General features: G+C 40.2%; 1 protein-coding gene across 2 annotated transcripts in view; it reads right to left on the reverse strand.

The window, feature by feature from the left end:
- DIPK1A (divergent protein kinase domain 1A) overlaps positions 1–21078 on the reverse strand; it is a 107074-nt gene extending 85996 nt beyond the window's left edge. For both annotated transcript variants that reach the window (XM_058538532.1, XM_058538531.1), the window contains exon 1: positions 20961–21078. In XM_058538532.1, coding sequence (XP_058394515.1) covers positions 20961–21014 — 54 coding nt within the window. In that variant the 5' untranslated portion in view covers positions 21015–21078. The remainder of the gene's footprint in view (positions 1–20960) is intronic.
- Positions 21079–22641: the final 1563 nt, after the last annotated feature.

Consider the following 22641-nt stretch of genomic DNA (forward strand, 5'->3'; position numbering starts at 1 on the left):
CTGGCTTGCAGATGATTGCCTTCTCACTGTGTCCTCACATGGCAGAGAGAGAGAGTGCAAGCTCTCTGGTGTCTCTTCTTGTAAGAGCACTAATCCCATTATGAGAGCCCTGCCTTATGACCTCATCTAACCCTAATTATCTCCCAAAGTCCTCATCTCCAAATACCACACATTGGGGGTTAGAGCTTCAACATATGAATTTGAGGACACAATTCAGTCCATAGCAATCAGTTTTCATTTCTCTGGGATAGATGCCCAGGAGTTTAATTGCTGGGTCATATGGTAGTTGCATGTTTAGTTTTTTAAGAAGTTGCCAAACTGTTTTCCACAGGAGCTGTATTATTCATTCCCACCATCAATGTATGAATGATGCAGTTTCTCTGCATCCTTGCCAGCATTTGGTGTTGCCACTATTTTTTATTTTAGCCATTCTGATGATATCTCATTGTGGTTTTAATTTGCATTTCTCTAATGGCTAATGAGGTTGAACATCTTTTCATGTGCTTATTTCCCATATGTATATCCTCTTTGGTGAAATGTCTGTGCATCTTTTTCCCATTTTCTAATTGGATTCTTTGTTTTTTACAGTTGAATTTTGCGAGTTCTTTATATATTCTAGATATTAGTCCTTTGTCAGATATATGCCTTGCAAATATTTTCTCCCAGTCTGTAGCTTGTCTTTTCATCCTCTTAACAAGGTCTTTTGCAAAGCAAAAGATTTTAATTTTGAGGAGATCAAATTTATCAATTATTCCTTTTATGGATCATGCTTTTGGTGTCAAGTCTAAGAACTTTTTGCCTAGTCAGGCCCCAAAGATTTTCTCCTTTTTTTTCTAGAAGTTTTATAGTTTTATGTTTTCTATTTATGTCCATCATCTATTTTGTGTTAATTTTTTTATTGAGGTATAATTAACATACAACATTATATTAGTTTCAGGTGTACAACATAATGGTTTGATATTTGTATATATTGTGAAATGATCACCACAATAAGTCTAGTTAACATCCATCACCATTCAGTTACAGAATTTTTTTTTCTTGTGATGAGCACTTTTAAGATCTACTCTCTTAGTAACTTTCAAATATACAATCCAGTATTATTAACTATAGACATCATGCTGTACATTACATCCCCATAACTTATTTATTTTATAACTGGAAGTTTGTACTTTTTGACTTCCCTCACCCATTTTACCCACCTCCTACCCCCCCACCTCTGGCAACCACCAATCTGTTCCATTTCGAGTTAATTTTTGTGTAAGATTTAGGTCAAGGTTCTCTTTTTTTGCCAATGGATATCCAATTGCTTCAGCACCACTTATTAAAAAGACTATCCATCCCCCCTCCATTTGAATTGCTTTTAGATCCTTTGTCAAAAATTAATTAGGCATATTTATGTGGCTCTATTTCTGGGTTCCCTATTCTGTTCTATTCCATTGATCTACACGTCTGTCCCTCTGCCAGTACCCTACTGCCTTGATTAATGAAGCTATACAATAAGCCTAACATCAGGGAAGGTGATTCCTCCTACACAAATTATTTTTAATGTAATACATTTTATGTTTGAAAAGTCTTTTATTGGCCACTCTGTTATATTTTTCCTCAACAAAAAACTGTCTATAAATTGAAAATAAACTTCTCTTTATTTTCCGTAATAAAACACTCCAAATGTGAAAACAATTTCTTCTGGTTTGAGTTTTCTTTACAATTATTATTACTACCTAATCAATTAAAATATAAATATACTGCATGTTTTCATTTTAAAAACTCTTAAACATAAGAAAGAAAATTTTATTAAGGAGATGGATGAGATTTTTATTCTTCAATTAGTTCATGTTTCCATGCAGCGACTATTCTTTATTCTCAGAAAGAAATAGGGCTCAGCATCAATTCTATCTCTATTTTTTGTTTGTATACTTTAAGTGGTGAGAAACCTTTTTCCTGTAAAAAAAGATGAGAATGAAAGTCTTGTTGGAGCAATTATTTCTCAATTCTTTGAAATCTTTTGAGTTATGAGACAAAAATAACAATTATCTACCATCAAAAATATACTTAATGATCTTTTAGTTAATTAGAAAACAATTCAATTAGATCTTCCTTCAATTTTGTGAAAGCAAAAAATAGGAAACTATTTGGATTGCAAGAGGAACTGTTATCCAGTGTTTCCCTGAGATAGTGTTACTTAGTCATTCACTGTCTTAGCACAGACACCCATTCTCAATTGCCCTTTGTTTGGCGCCCTGTGGTTTTCACATCCAGGGGCCTTTGTAAGATCTGAGATGGATGAGCAGTACGCCTTCCTTTTGTAATAGTGGGAGAAGGGCAACTCTGAAAGAGAAGGTGGGAAAGCAGACCCTGCACCTCCATCACAAGCACATTCTCAGGCAGAACAACATTAGGGAAAAGTACATAGGGAATTTAGGGATCTACAAATTGGTTCCCTTAAACTATCCATGCCCCAGACTCCTTGAAAAGTGTCCCCAATTTAAAGATAAAAGCAAATGTGCATCTGCTGCCTACAATATCAAAACTAGCACAGGGACTACTATATGGAAGTGAGCAGTAAATGCTTTTTGATGAGGAAAAGTGCAACAGCAAAATGACAAGCATCAAAATAGCAACACAATATATCAAAGGAAGAACTCCACTTGAAAGCTAGGAATCAGACCGAAGCAAATTAAGTTGTTGCTTAAAGCATAATAATTAAGGCCTTTAAATTCACCAAACCATTCTGCTAGGCAGACTGAAAAGGCTTGTTTATCCCTTCTCTGTCCTAGGGGAATAAGTTATCTCATGAGTCTTTCTATTTCACCAAAGTGCTATTTAAAAGCTGATGAAATGTTTCAGCAATTCATTACACTAATATAAAAATCTTTACAAGACAGAAGTATGATCAAAACCAAAGGGTGGGCAGCACTGAGTAAAGTGGAAAGGATGTGCTCTGTGCCGGTAATGCCAAGTCTCCAGTCTTTGCCTGGCTGGCTCCTGCTTGTTAGTCAGATCTCAGGTAACCATCCCCTCCACAGCAAAGCTCTCCAACCAGCCGGCCAATGTAGATGTCCTGACACTCATTACCACATCGCCTATTTTAATTATTTGCACTGTGCACATAGCTACCTGGTGTTTTCATCACAATTCATTTATTATCTATCCATCAGTGCCCCTCCCAAAAACAACATGCAAATTCTATATAAGAGATCTATCACAGTCACTGCTACAATACCAGTGTTTACCTGATTACATAGCAGGTTAATATCCTTGTTGACTATTACCTGTAGAAATCAGGCACAGATTTTTTTTTTTTTTTGGATGACCCTTTATTTTTATTTTTATTTTATTTATTTATTTATTTTTTAAATTTTTTGTTTATTGCAGTAACATTGGTTTATAACGTATAAATTTCAGGTGTACATCATTATACTTCTATTTCTACATAGATTACATCATATTCACCCCACAAATACTAATTACAACCCATCACTACACACATGTGCCAAATTATCCCTTTTGCCCTCCTCCCTCCCCCCTTCCCCTCTGGTAACCACCAATCCAATCTCTGTCTCTATGTGTTTGTTTCTTGTTGTTATTATCTACTACTTAATGAGGGAGATCACACGGTATCTGACCTTCTCCCTCTGACTTATTTCACTTTGCATAATACCCTCAATGTCCATCCACGTTGTCACAAATGGCTGGATTTCATCGTTTCTTATGGCTGAGTAGTATTCCATTGTGTATATATACCACATCTTCTTTATCCATTCGTCCCTTGATGGGCACTTAGGTTGCTTCCAAGTCTTGGCTATTGTGAATAACGCTGCAATGAACACAGGGGTGCATGTATCTTTACGCATTGGTGTTTTCAAGTTCTTTGAATAAATACCCAGCAGTGGAATAGCTGGGTCATATGGTAGTTCTATCCTTGATTTTTTGAGGAATCTCCATACTGTTTTCCATAGTGGCTGCACCAGTTTGCACTCCCACCAGCAGTGTATGAGAGTTCCCTTCTCTCCACATCCTCTCCAACACATGTTGTTTCCTGTCTTGTTAATTATAGGCATTCTGACGGGCATGAGGTGATATCTCATTGTAGTTTTGATTTGCATTTCCCTGATAGTTAATGATGTTGAACATGTTTTCATGTGTCAGGCACAGATTTGATGTAATTTTAAAACTCTAATCTTTAATTGAATAGCCTTTTCTTTTTTTACTAAAATAAACTGTTGCTATTATACAAGATTTCCTGAAAAAAATTGTGCCATTATATCTTTATCCCTCTGAAATTATTTACTCTAATTCTCTTGCCTTATTTTATTGAAATAATTTATTAATTATGCAATTCTTAAACAGATGCTGCATGAAGATAAACAGAGTAGGTAAATATTCAGAAGATAGTTTAAATTCACATCAAGACTTTTAGCTCAAGATGGTAGATTGAAGACACATGTTTACTACTTACAGCTTATAAAACCATACTCAAATAAGGGAGGCAAAATAAGCAATAAACTTCTAAGAGCAAAAGAAAAGGGAAGTAGGGGTTTACCAGTGGATGAAAGAGCCAAGAAATTTCTAGAATTCAAATAGCAGATGGAATTGTGTTGATGGATGAGACAGGCAGACAAAGCCACAGCCTAGAATACTACACAAGGCAACCTAAAGGAGCTGGAAGCCAAACTGCTTGTCGGAATGCTACAAGGAATCTAGAGAGCCAATCTGCCCTGGAACACCTGATGGCTCTGGGCTCTAGGCCAGCAGGTTCAAGGGAGGGCAGGAGCAAGCAGTGGGGCTGAAGACAGTGGGGATAATTGAAGGTCTGTACCTGAACTGCGCTGCTTGGCACCCCCATCTGCTTCCCCCACCCCCACAGAGTCACAGGCAGCTTGGCATTAACCCTCAGCCGAAAAAACATAGCTGAAGGAACAAACGACCTGCGGAAAGCCAAGGCTTCTAGTGGCAGTACAGTTTGCCTAGAGCAAAGCACTCCCCTGGCACAAGCGCCCCCAGAGCCTGTGCACAGGCTCGCCATAGAGCAAGCAGGCCAGCCAATGCATCCCGCCCTGCACAGAGGCTCGGTCACCATCCACTCTGGTGATAGGTCTAGGGGGAGAAGAGACCAACTTTTAAAAGAGCAGAGGAAATCCATACCAGTTCCTCAGTCCTTCTTTCTAAAATATAAATTGACAACCAATGATTACCAGGCACATGGGGAGATCCAGCAGGATGAAAAAGAAGAGCTAAGAAAAACATATAGAAAAAGGAACCCTGAAGAGAACAAATATAATTAAGGGACATAAGAAAACATTAAAAAAAAAAGACTATTATAATCAAAAGATTCAAGTGGGTATTGCATCCATATAAATTAGGAATAGGAAACCACAAAAAAGGAACAAAGAACTTGGAAGAACTCTTTCAAATTAAATTTAAAACTTAGAATTTAAAGAGTGATTAGAAAAAGAAAATCAACAGATGATCTGGAAAACAAAATTGAGAAACTCAGAATGAGCACATATGGATGAAAAGATGGAAATAACAGAGAAACTATGAGACATAAAAAGCCAATCCAAGAGATACAATATTTGACTAATAAGAACCACAGAAAGAGGGAACAGAAAAACCAGAGAGGAGAAGCTGTTAAACAAGAGAATTCCCCTGAATTCCCCAGAGCTGAAGCAAGACCCAAATTGAAAGGGCTCAGTGAGTGCACAATACAACTAACTGATAAAAGACCCACATCTATACGTTTCCTCATGAAATTCCAAAACAAGCATAAAAGGAGATCTTGAACAGGAAAAACAGCTCCCCCACAAAGGATTGATAATCAAACTGGCTTCTTGTCAGCAACAGAGGATGTCAGGAGACAATGGAACCACCTCTTCACATTTTCTAAAGAAAATTATTTTCAGCCCAGAATTCTACACTCAAGCTAACTATAAACAAGTACAAAGGTACAATAAAGATAGTTTTGGACATGATTCAGAAAGTTTACTTCCCATACATCCTTTCTAAAGAACTTATTTCAGGATATACTCCAGTAAAATGATGGCATAAATCAGGACAGTAGAAGACATAGTATCCTGAGATCAGGGATTCCAACCCAAGAGAAGAGTGGAGGAAATCCATGGCGGACAGCTATACAGTAGCCTAGAAAAGCATTTGGTCACGAAGGGGGATTCCACAGAATAGAAAATATAACTGAGAGTATGGAAAAAATGAGGCCATGATAAAGATATATCATGTAAAAAAAAAAAAAAAGGCAATTAGAAACTCCCTGAAGATTTAAAAAAAGAAAAAACACAAACAGCACAAAAAAGCTATGTTTCAAATATAAAGCAAGCTTACATGTACCCTGATTATAAGGAACTGATGAAGTATGAGAAAAGAGAACGTAGCTGTTATTGACCTGAGACACTTGAGAGCCTCGGGGTCACGACCCTGGCCCTGGAGAGTAAAAAATGTTATCTTAGCACACAAATTGGTTCTGCACTAAGTATTTATAGAATCATATTTTAGGGGGTACAAAAATAGAGACACCCTACATTTTAGGCCAGAACTAACTTGGATATGTTTGGTTTCAAGACATGAATTTCAGGACCCTAAGAAAAAGACTGGCCAAAAGCGTTTCACTGTCCTTTTATTTTCTATAAACATGGCACCAAATGATAGCCAGTTCCTACCTGCAATGCTCTCCCTAAAGGTGAGAGTTGTTTTCATTATTCAAGTGGTCCAGCACTCTAGAACTAGTTCAGTTCACTGGGATTTGGGGGGGCAGGTGACAGAAGAAATGAGTATAACCAGGTAACCGTTCCAAAAAAAAAAGGTGTATTGACTACTCAGGGGAGAAAACTGTGGCCTATATGATGATCCCAAATCATAACTCTGCTACTTCATTGCACATCTCAAAGGCTAGGCTTTAAATCATTTTTCTTTAATAAGAATATTAAAAAGCAAGCAAGCATGATTTCTGAGCAAAAAGGAACTCTTTATAGGGAATGTACAAACATCTGATGTTTTCTTCCCTACTGGCAGAAATATGGTTTAGCTTCTGGGGAGGGACAAATCCTTACAGTAATTTGCTTAATAACAAGAGGCATTCGTCCTGGTCTGTTAATTCTACCTGCTTTTCTGACAAGGAGAAAATGACTTCATGCTGCAGTCAATGGATCTCAGGTTCATACGGGAGATTTTCACTTACGGAAGAAGTAACAGTCATAATAATATTATCCTATTTACAGTTCTCATCTTTTAGATTCAACTTATATGGAGACTTGGCTGTGGTAATGGGACAAAATATAAAAGTTATCTACTTTGACAATGTAGAAGTGTCACTGACAGAAAGTGAAAAAACCAGATGGAAAAAAGGAGCACATGTTCTAATGCCCCTTCTTAAAAAGGGGGAGTCAACACAGACTGTCAAAAATGGGTGAAATGGGAAAGAGTTGTCATTATCTGAAGTTACTAAGTTAAGCAACAGAAGAACTAAAATTAATAATACAACTATCAAACACTGGAAGAGAATGAGATGACTATAGTGTAAGAAAGCTAAATACTCATTTTTAGAAGTGGCAAGTCAATAGACTATATTATCTAAAGTTGATAAATCAGAGATTGGGGGGGAATTCTATTATTTAGAGTAGGGACCCCAAATCTTTTTGTTCATACAACCCGCTCAGGAAAATATTTCAGAGCAAAAATCCCTAACATTTGTATATTTATTTATTTATATTCTATATATAAACTCATGACTATACTAATCTATTATACGCATATTGTAACAAACTAAAATGCAAAATAAAAGTATATAAGAATAATTTTGAATAGATTTTTTTAAGGGAGGAAAATGCTTATTATAATAATAAACCAAAACAGAAAATCACCAGCTATTCTGATAAAAATAAATATTTTAAGCTATAAAAAAGTATATGAGAATAAATACAATTTCAAATAATTTATTCCAGTTCCCAAATTCAGCATCTTATGCACCTTCCAGGATGTGTACAGTTCTCTTTAGACACACAGCTCTAGAAGTCAGAGGTGTAGGCACCAGGAAACCCAAAAAGATAAGTGGTTCAAAGAGGCTACCTTTTGTGAGTTGAGCTGAGGGTAAGGAGAAGTGGAAGGGGAAACTTATGGTTTGCATCATAAGCTCATCTATACTATTTTACTTATTGTATACATATTTTCTTTCATATAAGGAATTAATCTAATCAGCTTTATAAAACTATGTCTCCACGAGTGTTTATGCTGATTCATTCATTCAACAAACATTTATTGAGTATCTACTCTGGGCTAGGCACAGAGGATAGAGAGAGGAAACTGACATCTCGGCTCTCAAGGAGATCACAGTCTGGGGCGGAAGAAAGATATGAAAACCACCGATGACAGTTGAATATCCTAGGGGCTGTGAGAGAACTGTGTGCCGGATATCACACACACACAAGTCTGGGGCACAGAAGAGGTACACTAATACGGTGTGGGATGTTAGAGAAGGACTGCTGAAAGGTAACTCCCTTTTTGAGTCAAAATCTAAAGGAAAAGTAGAAAACTGAGAATAAACCAGATGAAGAGGGATGCAGGGCAAATGGGGGAAGGGCATTTTGGGGCAAAGACAAAAAGGTAGGGTAGACAGATTGACACACGATAGCGTGGTGTGTTTGGAAAACTGGAAATTTTTCAGGATTGCTAGAGCAAATGGTGCATGAAGTGTGTAGGGCAGGAAGAGAAATCCTCTACCCTCTCTAGGTCCTTCTGGCTGGCCTAAGAATTAAATTGACATGAGACAGAATAACAGGAGAAAATCAAACAAAGCTTTATAACATGTATACATGGGAGAAACCCAGGAAAACTGAGCAACTCAACCAGAATGGGCGAAGCTGCCATCTTAAATATCATCTTCAGCTAAAGACAAAGGAGGGTGTTGGGGGTAGTGGTTTGGGACTTCAAAGGGGAGGAACACAATTCACATGGAAATGGAAAAGCAAATGTTTGGTAGATAAGAATGGGCTTAGCAAGGACTCTCACAGTCTACTGATACACAGAGTTATCTATGGTGATGGCCCACAGGCCTTTTATCTAAAATCCTTTTAGGCAGTTAGGGGGAAGGTCAAAGTTTCTTTCACAGTCTTGTTCTTAAAAATAATTAAGCCAAAGAGACACATTTTGGGGTGGCCAATTCTGATCCCCCACAGGTGGTAGTGACAGGAATGCAATGGCAAGATAGGAAGGGACCAGAAACAAGGGCCATGCTCAGAACTCTGCAGAGTCTCCTGAAGGCCATAGGAACCCCACTCAAGAATTTTGCCAGCAGGGAGGGCCACTTGATCAGATTTGCACTTTGGGAAAGATTACTCTGGAAACAATGTGGAGGATGGATCTGAAAGGCGTAAATGAGGCAGGAAGGTCATTCTGGAGGCGATTACACTGGGCCTAATGAAACAAAAAGAGAGATTCACGGTCTTAGTAGGAGACAAACGGCCAACAGGTACATGAAAAGGTGCTCACCATGACTAATCATCAGGGAAATGCAAATCAAAACCACAATGAGATATCACCTCACACTTGTTAGAATGGCTGTTATCAAAAAGACAAGTGACAACTAGTGTTGGTGAGGATGTGGAGAAAAGCTAACTCTAGAGCACTGTTGGTGGGAATGTAAATTGGTGCAGCACTATGGAAAACAGTATGGAGGTTCCATAAAAAATTAAAAATAGAACTACTATATGATCCAGCATTACTACTTCTGGGTATATATCCAAAGGAAATGAAAATAGGATACCAAAGAGATATATGTACTCCCTTGTTCACTGCAGCATTATTTACTATAGCCAAGAGATGGAAACAACCTATATGTCCTAAGTGTACACCAATGGATGAATAAAGAAGGTGTGGTATATATACATATATATACATACAATGGAATACTATTCATCCATGAGAAAGAAGGAAATTCTACCATTTGCAACAAAAGGGACAGACCTTGAGGGCATTATGCTAAGTGAAATCAGCCAGACAGAAAGACAAATACTGAATGGTATCACCTATATGTGGAATCTAAAAATTAAAAGAAAAAGTCAAACTCATAGAAACAGACAATACAAAAATGGTCGCCAGAGGCTGAGGGGTGGGAGAAATAGGGGCAGGCTGGTAAAAGGTACAAACTTTCAGCTATAAGATGAATAAGATGTGAGGATCTAATGTTAAACATGGTGACTAGACTTGATAACACTGTATTAAAAAAAAAAGAGATGATGCAATCAAAAGTAATTTAGGTGATGCACTAGAAGCCTTACTGAAGGGTTAAACATGAGAGTAAGGAAAGAGGGAGCATCTGGAAGGACCTGGGTATATTTCTCTCTTGAGTAATTGGAGGGTATCACTAACTGAAACAGGGAAAGAAGCACGCCTGGGGTTGGGGGCAAGTTTAGGTTTGGACATGTTGAACATGAAGTGCTATTTAGAGGTAGATATCAAATAAGCAGCTGGAAATGCAAATCTGAAGTTCTGGGAGAGAGGTCTGGGCTGGTGATACAGAGTTGAGACCCATTAGTATTTGGGTTATAGTGGATTACCCAAGAAGACTGTACAAAATGAGAACTGGAAGAAGGCTAGAGTCCTGGGGAAAGCAGAGGGTAAAGGAAGATGAGACTGAAAGGAAAAAGTGGGAGTATCAGGGCAAGAATGAAGGAAGGTCAGAGAAGCAAGGAGGTGGTAAGTGAGCAAAGAAGAGCAGCTGAAATCACAGATCATGGGATCCTGGCTGAACAGAGAAATGAGTGAAGGCAGAGGGGGTGGACAGATAGAAGAAATGGGAGTGGCAAGGGCCTCAATTATGATGACAAGGATGAAGATGATATGATGGTGGTGGCGGTAACAGTGACGAGTAAGAGAATCTAAAAGAGACAGGTAGTGTGAGCTACTGGAGTTCAATATCTTAGAGTGGTTACAGAGTATTTTTGAATATAGGTAAAAAATGTATGTACTAGGGGCCAGCCCGGTGGCGCAAGCGGTTAAGTGCGCGCGCTCCGCCGCGGCGGCCCGGGGTTCGCTGGTTTGGATCCCGGGCGCGCACCGACGCACTGCTTGGCAAGCCATGCTGTGGCGGCGTCCCATATAAAGTGGAGGAAGATGGGCACAGATGTTAGCCCAGGGCCGTCTTCCTCAGCAAAAAAAAAAGAGGAGGATTGGTGGATGTTAGCACTGGGCTGATCTCCTCACAAAAAAAAAAAAAAATGTATGTACTATACTGCATCATTTTGGATATCCTGAGTATGCTCAGGATAAAGGACAAGACCAGGATAATAAACAGGCTCTTCATTGGGAACAAATTTAGTTCTAGTGGATCAAGCGTGACTGAAAATGTTGTCAGCTGGCACACTAAAACACAACCAAGCACTGTTCTCTTTAAGGGGTAAAGAAGAACAATTTTAATTAACTATAGTAATAGAAAGAAATAGTTTACATTTTAAAGAACCTTTTCTTAAACTTCATAAAGTGGTATTTTCCCACTCTTATTTTAGTTTGTATAAAGAGTACAAAATATTTAAGAATAGTATCTATTGTAAAAACAAATATTTCCACATGTGATTGTTCAGCAGCTATCTGTGTTTTCCTTCCTGTAATAAATATCCAAGATTCCTCTCATAGTAATTGCTGGAGTGATAAATACAATAATAACTCTTTTTTAAGTCTCTTCCATGGCAACTTCTTTAAACCTAATAGTAATGGGAAAGAAACAAAATATTTTAGGAAATGATTCACTTTTTTAACTGTCAGAATTCAATTGTATTCTTTCTGTGGTAGGCAGAATTCTAAAGATATTTCCCAAGATTCCCACCCCCACCCCCACTCCCATTATTTAATCAAACACTAATCTAGTACTGCTGTGAAGGGACTTTGCAGTTGGACCTAAAGTTACTAATCACCTGACTTTAAAATAGAGATATTATCCTAGATTACAGAGGTGGACCCTCTGTAATCATATGAGCCCTTAAAAGCAGAAGAGGAAGGTAGAAGAGTCAGCGAGATAAGGTGTAGGAAGGTACAGAGAGTTGAGGCAGAAGAGTCCTTCATGTGAAGGACTCCACCCACTATTGCTGGCTTTGAAGAGGAGAAAGGGAGCGATGAACTGAGGTATGCAGGCAGCCTCAGAAGCTGAGAACAATCCCTAGCCAACAGCCAATAAGGAAATTAAGAAAGTGTCCTACAGTTAAGAAAGTGAGAAAGAAAGAAATTAAGAAAGTGTCCTCAGTCCTACAACCGCATGGAACTGAATTCTGACAACAACCTGAAAGAGCCTGGAAGCCAATTCCTTCCCAGAGCTGCAGAAAGAAACTTAACCCTAGTGACGCCTTAATTTTCAACCTTGTGAAACCTGGAGCAGAGAACCAGCTGGGCCACACTGTGCCCAGACTTCTAACCTACAGAACTGTGAGATAAGGGTACAAATAAATGGGTGATTGTTTTAAGCTGCCAAATTTTGGTAATTTGTTATAGGACCACTGGAAAACTAACACTTTCTTTAAATGTGCTTCAAATGTGCTCTATCAAGTCTCATTTTCTTGACCCTTAATGTAACTTTGGACAGAACTCATACATTTCCAGCCATACTCCATTGTTATGAAACCCAGTCTAATTTATTTTCCCCCAAGCTTTTATTTTGAAAATGTCTAAATCTACAGAAAATTTAAAAGAATGGTACAAAGAATACCCTGGCACCTTATACCTATATTCATCATCTGTTAACATTGTCTTACATTTGCTTGCTTTCTTTACTCTCTTTAAACGTACATAAATAAATATCTCTCCATCTCCCTCTTTCTCCTTCTCTGTAACAGTCGTTCTCAACTGGGAACAATTTTGCCTCCCAGGACATTTGGCAATGTCTGGAGACATTTTTGATAGTCACTACTGGGGGGTGCTACTGGTATCTAGTGAGTAGAGGCCAAGGATGCTGCTAAACATCCTACCATGCAGAGCCCCACACAAGAAGGAATTATCCAGCCCAAAACGTCAATGCTGAGGTTAAGAAACCTTGCTCTTTATATATGTACATGAAAACACATTTTCCTGAACTATTTAAAAGCAAATTATAGACTTATGATACTTTTTACCCTAAATATTTCAGTTTGCTATCCAATGTAAAATTCATTTTCAAATTTCCCAATTATTTCAAAGAAATCCTTCCTCAATTTTTTTTTTTAAATTCAGAATCCAATCAAGAGTACATAGGTTGGCATGTTAATCAATACTTTAAATTTAAAATAAATAACAAGTTGTAATCTTCAAGCAACTGGGGGCGGGGAGTAAAACATGTAGTCCCAGCTCTAAGATCTATTAGTCTGTGCCTCTGTGTATGTCTGAAATGGATGTAGTAATTAATTCAGAAAGGTGTTAGTACGTTATAAATCTCTCTTGCAAGAATACCCTCAAACATGATTACTCTGTTCTTAGATAAGGGGGAACTCTGTTTATAACAACCCATAACCTTGTTGAATAAACATCAATCTGAAACAATAAGAAGGAACTTTCTCCAAAGCATAGCCAACAAGCACATGAAAAGATGTGACGCAACATCACTAACCATCAGGGAAATGCAAATAAAAACCACAATGAGATACCACCTCACACCTGTTAGGATGGTCACTGTCAAAAAAAACCAAAATAAGTGCTGGTGAGGATGTGCAGATACTGGAACCCTCATGCGTTGTTGGTAGGAATGTAAAATGGTGCAGCCGCTATGGAAAACAGTATAGAGGTTTACTCAAAAAATTAAAAATAGAGTGACCTTATGATCCAGCAATCTCACTTCTTGATATATATATAAATAAGAACTGAAAGCAGGATCTCAGAGAAATAATAGCACTCCCATATTCACTGCAGCATTATTCACAATAGCCAAGAAGTGGAAGCCACCTAAACGTCCACTGACTGATGAACAGATAAAGAAAATGTGATATACATATACAGTAGAATATTATTAGGCCTTAAAAAAAAAATCCTGTCATTTGCAACAACATGGAGGGCATTACGCTAAGTGAAATAAGCCCCACAGAGAAAGACAAATACTGCATGATATCACTTATATGTGGAGTCTAAAAAAACAAAGTCAAACTCACAGAAACAGAGAGTAGAATGTAGTTACTAGGGGCTGAGGGGCAGGGCAAAATGGGGAGTTGTTGTTCAATAGGCACAGAATTTCAGTTTTGCAAGATGAAAAAGTTCTAGAGATCTGTTGCCAACAATGTGCACAGAGTTAACACTACTATACCGTACTCTTAAAGATGGTTAGGGGCCGGCCCCGTGGCTTAGCGGTTAAGTGCGCGCGCTCCGCTGCTGGCGGCCCGGGGTTCGGATCCCGGGCGCGCACCAACGCACCGCTTCTCCGGCCATGCTGCGGCCGCGTCCCACATGCAGCGGCTAGAGGGATGTGCGGCTGTGACATACAACTATCTACTGGGGCTTTGGGGGGAAAAAATAAATAAATAAAATCTTTAAAAAAAAAAAAAAAAAGATGGTTAGATGGTGAATTTTATGTTACGTGTTTTTGGCCACAATAAAAAAACAAAACCAAAGAAAAAAAACATAACCACGATACCATGATCAAACCTAAAAAGATAATTATTTAATTTCATTAAATACTCAGTCAACCAAAAAAAAAAAAAACTACTTATTTCCAAAGAAAAATTTATCCACTAATATTCGGGGTTTTTAAAACATGTTCACATTACAATATCCTGGTTTTTCTAAACTCATGTACTTTGTATATTAACAGGTTTTAAAGGAAAACTATTTGCAAAATATTTGAATGTCTAGAAATAGATATATTAAAAACTTGAGACATTTATCTTTTCAATTAGACAATGTAAAAAGACGGTATTTAACAGAATGGTATAGTACTGTTTTTAAAAGCAACTTTAAGAAATGAAAACATTAAAATGTACCTAACTGTTATAAAAAGGAAACTTCTATAGAGAACACAAAACAACACTATAATCCATCAAGATGAAAAATTGGGGCACTGGGAAGACAACAACAAAGAAATACTTTTACCGCATGCTTCAACCTGAAAGTGTGGTGAGGATGAAATCTGCCTGAATATTCACCTTTTTTTTTTTTTTGGTGAGGCAGACTGGCCCTGAGCTAACATCTGTTGCCAATCTTCCTCTTTTTGCTTGAGGAAGATTGTCCCTGAGCTAACATCTGCGCCAATCTTCCTCTATTTTGTATATGGGATGCCATCACAGCACGGGTTGATAAGCGGTATGTAGGTCCATGTCCAGGATCGGAACCCACAAACCCCGCGCCACAAGCAGAGCATGTGAACTTAATCACTATGCCACCAGGCTGGCCCCAGAATTCACCATTTCTTTGAGTTTCTAACTAGGGCAGAAAAGCAACTAATGGTAATATCAAATGGCTGCATTATAATTCTATTCTTGAATGTAAGACACCACGAGATGCACACGCTCTCTGTATACGCACCAGTCTCAGAAAGCTAATCACAGTCCTGGAGATTTACTGTCAGGCAAAGGCAAAAGCTTAGCTCTGAAGAGCAGGTCTAATAAAGCTGATGAGAACCAACCACCCATAGTCCTTCTCCCTCTATAGCCTCTGGGGTCTAGGGAACTACCTACTCTAATTATCCTTAGATTTATCTGGATAATCCTGGAGGCTGAAAATGGGCAAAAAGCCATATTACTCTTACTACAGTATTTGTCAACATTGTCACTATTACCAGTTAATCTGTATCAGTAACCCTATCCAGCACTAAATCCCACAAAATATCCACATTAAGTCACAAAGAACCAAACCATCTATGCAATTATGTCTGAAAAATAGTACTAATGCAAGCCCAAGAGCCAGGTATCAGAAATGTTACACAAGTGCTAACACCCCAATTAGAACATGCCTTCTATCCATTCATTCATGACAGCCCCAGTGAACACATATTGAAACTGCTAGAGTAGTCATTTGTAAAAGGATGCCTCAAGAAATTTAAAACTTTTGCAATCTAAAGGGCTTGAAAACCTTCAGAAGTACTCAAGTATCTCAGACTTCAGAATTGAGTCTTTTTTTTTTTATGCAAAAAGGCATGCAGGCGGAATGACTGGAATGGAAAATGTGTATAAACTAAATATAGAGAATTACCCTAAATTGTCTTAACTTTCATTCCTCAGGACTTAATGATAGCGAGAAGGAAGAAGGCATTTAAAACTAAAACCAAAGAATTATAGGGCTGCTGTGTTATCAGTCCCACTCAGACTATGAGTAAACCCTAAGCAAAGGCAATCCTAATTTGTAGAAAACACACTGCTAAAACCAGACAACGCAGGTGTCATTCTGGGTTACCACACCCAGCAGGCTACAAGTAGTATCACCATAATGGTGCATGGAAGAAAAACACTGCCTAAAAATGGTCTAAACTGGTTAACACACCCACAGCTTCTGATCTCAGAGGCAGGGTTCTACTCTGTTCAATATGCCACAACATTTAGCCAATCCAGGAAGTACTATTCTCAACAAAACAGCTGGAAGGGATGGAATCATAAATTAGCGTGCTCTGGGAACGGTGTCTTGCCATGAGAAGCTTGTTGCGCAGGTAAATGTTTGCTGGCTATCTATTCCAGACAGGTCACAAGCCCTCCTGGCTGACAGAGAGGCTGCACAGGCAAGTGGCGTGCCTTACCTCTCCTCTGGAAGGAGTATTCCCTGCGCAGAAAAGCTGGCATTGGTAGAATGTGCAACAAGGAGCAGAGAGAAGGACCGCACCAATGGGATAGACTCAGTTCCTTTTTCTTTTTTAACAGTTTTATTGAGATATAATTCATATACCATACAATTTATTCATTTAAAGTATACAATTCAATGGTTCTTGGTATATTCACAGTTGTGCAACCATCACCAGTATCATTTTCTGAACATTTCTGTTAGCCAAAAGGAAACCTCATACCCATTTCCCCCCAACTCTCCCAGCCCTAGGCAACAACTAATCTATCTTTATAGATTTGTCTATTCTGGACACTTCATACAAAGGGAACCATATAATATGTGGTCTTTTGTGATTGGCTTCTTTCATATATTTAATGTTTTCAAGGTACATCCATGTTAAAGTATGTGTCAGTTCCTCATACCTCTTTATCGCTGAATAATATTCTACTGTATGGATATACCACATCCATTCTTTTCTTCACAAGCAGTAGAATCTCTTTTGCTATATAAACAAAGCTATAAACAGTGATTAGGCCCCCACATTAGCCCATAAGTGCCTATTTAATCCATATTATAGCTGAAAATATATCATTAGTTGCATAATACTACAGTTCTCTAAGGCATTATCAATTACCACAGTGACATCTGGATTAACGAAAATGCTGGGAATGAAGCTCCTTTATAATTAAGTCAACTGCTTAAAATTTTTCCCTGTAAACTGCAGGAGGAAGAGGAACTTGCAGGCTCTAAGGCCTGAACACCTCGAGACATAAATGCTTTTTGACCTCACCCAGTTGAAGACAAATAGCAAAACTGGAAGTATACAAAGCTAGTCTCTGCAACGTCCTTCTCTTCTTGCTGCACCCTTCATCTCTCCTTCTCCATCTTTGAAATCCATTTTCTTCCGTACTCTTCACCCCTTTCCCTACCCCCAAACAAAACAAGATCTTTTATACCTCTTGACTAATTACATCCTCATTCTAAATTAAAATAATACATTTACAAGAAAATGTTACTTAAACCAGCAACTTATTTTCTAAGACGTTCTCCCAAAACATGAAACGAGAATTAGTTTCCCTGGGATGAAGAATTTCCAGCATGAACAAACTGGTAAGGGGAGAGTTTTTTATTTTGTTTTTGCCAAGAGACCCTCTCAAATCACAGTAAGCCCAATCCATGGCAAATCGAATTTAGTCAGTCCTGTCAGGGTAATGCATATCTAGGAGGAGGGTGGGGAAAAAATAAGGAATTGTTATTAATTTTATTAGGTGTGATGATAGTATTGTGATTATGTCTAAAAATATCCTTATCTGTTAGAAATGCATCCTGAGGTATTTGGATGAAATGATGTGATATTTGAGATTTGCTTCAAAACACTTTAGTTGGAAGGAAGATATGGGGGAGGGAAAATGAAACAAAATACTGATAACTGTTGAGGGCAGGTGATAGGTACATGAGTCCATTATTCTTCTCTGCTTTATGTATGTATAAAAATTTCTATAGTAAAACAGCTTTAAAAGAGAGAGAGATACTGTTGTCTTCCTCTCAGGCAGTCTTTTGCTCCTTCCATTTTCCTTCATAGCACTTACTGTTTTCATTATATATTTCTGAGATTACTTGATTAATGTTTGTCTCCCTGACTAGACTTTAAGCTTCACGAGGACCGCAGAAGTGTTTGCTTAGCTCCTGTAGAATCCCTACCACCTCACATAGTTCCTGGCATGTGATAGGCATCTGACAAATATTTATTAAGTAAATGATTGAGTTAACAAAATAAGTCATATCATGCACCTAGGTCAATAAATACTCAATAAATAAAAGGGGGAGGGGGTAGAAGGTCAGGAACTTTTAGTTGAAGGAATTCAACATATTTACCTATATGCACTTACTATTTAACTTCACATGCTTTTCTACTAAAAATGTAGTAAAGGTGTCACAAAACAGATTTAACTTCATCTAGTTTATCCTCACTACATTCATGTGATGTAGTGAGCAAAGAACTACAATCTCCACTTTATGATATGGAAACTATGGAACCAAAAAGTTACATAACTTTTTCATACTAAACCAGACGCACAAACGGACAAAATTCAGCTCTGCTCTCATGCTGTTCCTAAAAGAACATGATTTTATTCTCAAGAAAAACAAAACAATAAAGAAAAAAAAGGAAAAGGAGTACTATATAGATTGATGCAACCCTCAGCAGCTGAGAGACTGAGTAGCTGTATAACAGTCTCAGCTGAAAATATTTTATTTTGACTTTGCCCAAACAATTTGAAGATTGAAGCACCTAGTGGTAGAGGAAGTAGACAATACAGAAGGTGAGTTATTTAGGCAATAGAGAAAGGAAGAAGGTATGACATTTGAGTCATCTGAAGGCCTTTTATTTTTAACTGATTAAATTGAAACAGTATGGTGAGGAACAACTAACAAGAAAATCATAAAGAGAATAAATACTAATTACAAGACAATGTTTAAAACACCAGTCCCCTGGGTTCCAAAGTTTTAAATTTATTTATCTCAAGTATAATACTATAATCGATAAGGTTTCTACTTAATCATTATTTTATATAGAAATAGCCTACTAAAATATCACTATACCCCCAAATCCTTTTGAAATGCTTAAAATCTGAGTCTACCTTAATTTGGTAATAGATAATGATGTGCACATTCAGAAAGGCAGAAATACCAAATGTCTGCCATTAACGGACGCATAACTATTTGTAAAACTAATCTTAACTCAATCTGAAAGTTCTTGTGCTATGGTGCCAAAAAATGTCACAGCCACATCTGTGGAGAATATTTAGAGTCAAAAGAATCAAAGTCTAAAATAAACCCTGCCACAAAATCTAAAAAATTAAAAACAGCTAGACAGTTTCAGGGAAAAAAAAAAAACATTTAAAATATCCCAATAAATGTATTTTTGGAATAGAGTCTGGAAATGTATCTTTTTGCTCACACATAGGGTTACAAAGAAGTACCTGGCCTGGGATGATTTCTAGACTGGGTTGCTCTACTACTGCTCAAGGCACAACTACTAGGGGTGGAGCTGCTACAAAGACTCAGGGCGTTCAGTTTTACTCCCACACCCTTCATACCATGAGTTGTCAAACCATGCTTCCAATTTGCAGTACATCACTCTGCAACGTAATGACCTACACATGCAATTTCCAAACAAAAATATAAGATTTACTTGCCCCATGATGGCTTCTTCTCAACTTTTAAAATAATTTATAAAAGCACCAGCTGAGCATGAATTCCCGTCCGAAAATAATCTATCAATACCTTTAAGCCTTTTAACGTAAGCGGCAGAGAAATACTGTCCTCTGAATGCAGACTACACTGCTGACCCACGCGAGGCATTGATTTGTAGTTGTTTTTCCATTGGGGTGATGGATTTGCGCTCCGCTACTCACGATGTCTACTAGGTCCCCCTGGTGACCAACAGTACATGAAGGCAGTAGTAGGGTTCGAAGACACAGACTGGCAGCGGCACAGAGGGTGGAACGGGAAATCATGAAAAATTAACACGCGAACAGTACACATGACATGACTGAGAATTACGTTTGCATTGCTGGGGTACGTGAGATCGGCATCCGACACCGTCCCCTTCCCTTTTCAAAAGCAAATACCCGTCCACCTCGCTCGGGCTTCCGAGCCCTACCTCCCATTTAAATCCCGGGCGTGACAGAAAGATCGGACCAAGGGGCTCAGTACGAGGCACACGTCGCTTCTCGGGGGTTTGGGGAAACACTGATGTGACAAACTGCCATAATTTTCTAAAATATGGAGGAATGACACACCACCTTTCCGACTGAAGACCCAGGACAGAGTCGAGAACAGCCGACCCGCGGGGCCCACCGGGGATGGGGGCGGAGAGCACCGGACCAGGGAGAAGACGGGGCACGTCCCGAGCCCAGACTGCCGAGCCCCGTGTGCTAGGGGAGCAGAGTGGCACCCAGGTCACGTCTCCGGGCTCTCGGGATGCGAGGCGCGCGAGGGCGAGCCCGGGCGGGATGACCCGGGCCCCCGAGCCGGGCCGGCCGGGGCGCGAGAGGCGCCGGGGCAGCCGTGGGGGGCGCGGGCAGCGCCGCCGTGGGGGCTGCGGCGCCGGGCGGCTGGGAGGGCGCGCCGCCAGGTGCCGGTCGGCAGGGGGCAGCGGGGTTCGGGCGGGCGCCGACCCAGGGAGGGAGGGAGGAGGCGGGTGAGTCCCGCGCGGCGAGGGAGGGCGCGCGGGGGGCTCGCGGCCGGCCTACCTGGAGGTAATAGGGTTTCCTTAGCCAGGCCCCCGGACAGAGACTCCTCGCCATGGTAATCACACATCGCCCCGCCGCGCCGCAGTCAGAGGCGGACCCGAGCGCTGGCGACCCGGCTCCCCGCCTGCCCCAGCCTCCCCGCCCCCAGCCCGCCCACTCCCCGCCCCCGCCGCGGCGCGCACTGCGCTCCCCCCGGCCCCGCTGCGGTGACGGCGGCCGGCGGCCCGAGGCCCGGCCTCCTGCTCTGCTCGCCCCGCCGCCGCGGCTGTCAGAGCCGCTGCCGCCGACTCCGCCATAAAGGGGAGTCGCGCCTCGCCTCGGCCGACACAAATCCAACTGCGCCTTGCGCTTAAAGGGGAGGCGTGCGGAGGAGGGAGGAGGCCCCGCGGAAGCCGGGGTGTCGCACGCTCCGCGCGGGGAGGGGCGGGCCGGGCGAGGGTGTGCGCCGCGCGGGCAGGACCGCTGACCCCTCGGACCGCACCGAGCTAGCCTTCTGCTCCCCCGCTGCGCCCGCCGCGCTTCCCGCCACCGTGCCCCGCAGGACTGACGCTCCGTTTGCATTCTGCACCTTCAGTCCGGACATGTCTGTGCTGGTTGCATGGAAATTGAAGGGAAGCTTGAGGCTCCTTCCCTGGGAACGGGCTAGTTCTCCCTGGAGCGCTGTGACGGGTGCGACCCGGGAAGGGGGCGTCTGCCACAGCGCGAGACGCCTAAGGGCGCATCCCCCGAGGTCTGGGCTCTGCGCCCACGGCCGAGCGAAGGCGGACAGAGCTCCTCTCTGCTGAACTCCGCGTGTCCCACAAATCCAGTTCCCCTGTAACGGCCTTAAACTTTTTTAAAAATGTATTTTTAAAAAATTCTGATTTTTTTAAGTTAGTATTGTTTTCAAACAGCTTCAGAGTTTTCCTGGCCCCACCCCAGAACCCTGATTCAAAAGAAAAAAAATATATTACTGAATTAAATACAGTCCTGAAGACAGGAGACCTGGGACGTGGCACAGCTACTCAGTTAAGGGTACATAACGCAGGGTGTGGTGTCTTTCTTTTGACAGTGAAGTCCAAATAAGGGTAAAAAGAGCCATCCTAGTGGAAGAACAGCTGTTGATCCCAGTCCCTTGTAATGGAGGAAGGTGCGTTTTTACTCCATGTACCACCTTTTCACCTGATGCCAACAAAGCTTAGGTAGCTATTTAGAACTCATTCAGGCCTGTTGCTTTGACAAGTGGTTTCCCCAAACCTTTACTCACTCACTGTGATTTTTACCTAAGCCTTGTTCTGGTGCTTTCTGTTTCTGAAGAGATACCTTCCTGTCCGCCCCGCCCCCAACCCACGTACAGACACAGGTTTTAAACCTGGGTGGTATTTTATTGCTGGCAGATAAACTTATTTTTCATTGATTTTCAGGTTACGTTAAGAAACTTCAGTAATTTCGGAGTAAGTGAAGAATGGATCCTACTGGTTTAATTCATTCTTTACTTCATTCAATAAATAAATGTTAATTGAGCACCAAGACATTGTTCTAGTTGATTGAGTTATGTACATGAACAAAATAGGCAAAAATCCTGGCACTTGTGAATATTACATTTTGGGGGTGGGGACAACAGGCAATAAATAATAAATATGACAAATAAGAAAATTAAATAGGCTAATAAAGCTGATAGGGGATATAGAAAAAGAAAAAT

The sequence above is a fragment of the Diceros bicornis genome, chromosome 4, assembly GCF_020826845.1.
Source record: "Diceros bicornis minor isolate mBicDic1 chromosome 4, mDicBic1.mat.cur, whole genome shotgun sequence".
NCBI classification, from domain to species: domain Eukaryota; kingdom Metazoa; phylum Chordata; class Mammalia; order Perissodactyla; family Rhinocerotidae; genus Diceros; species Diceros bicornis.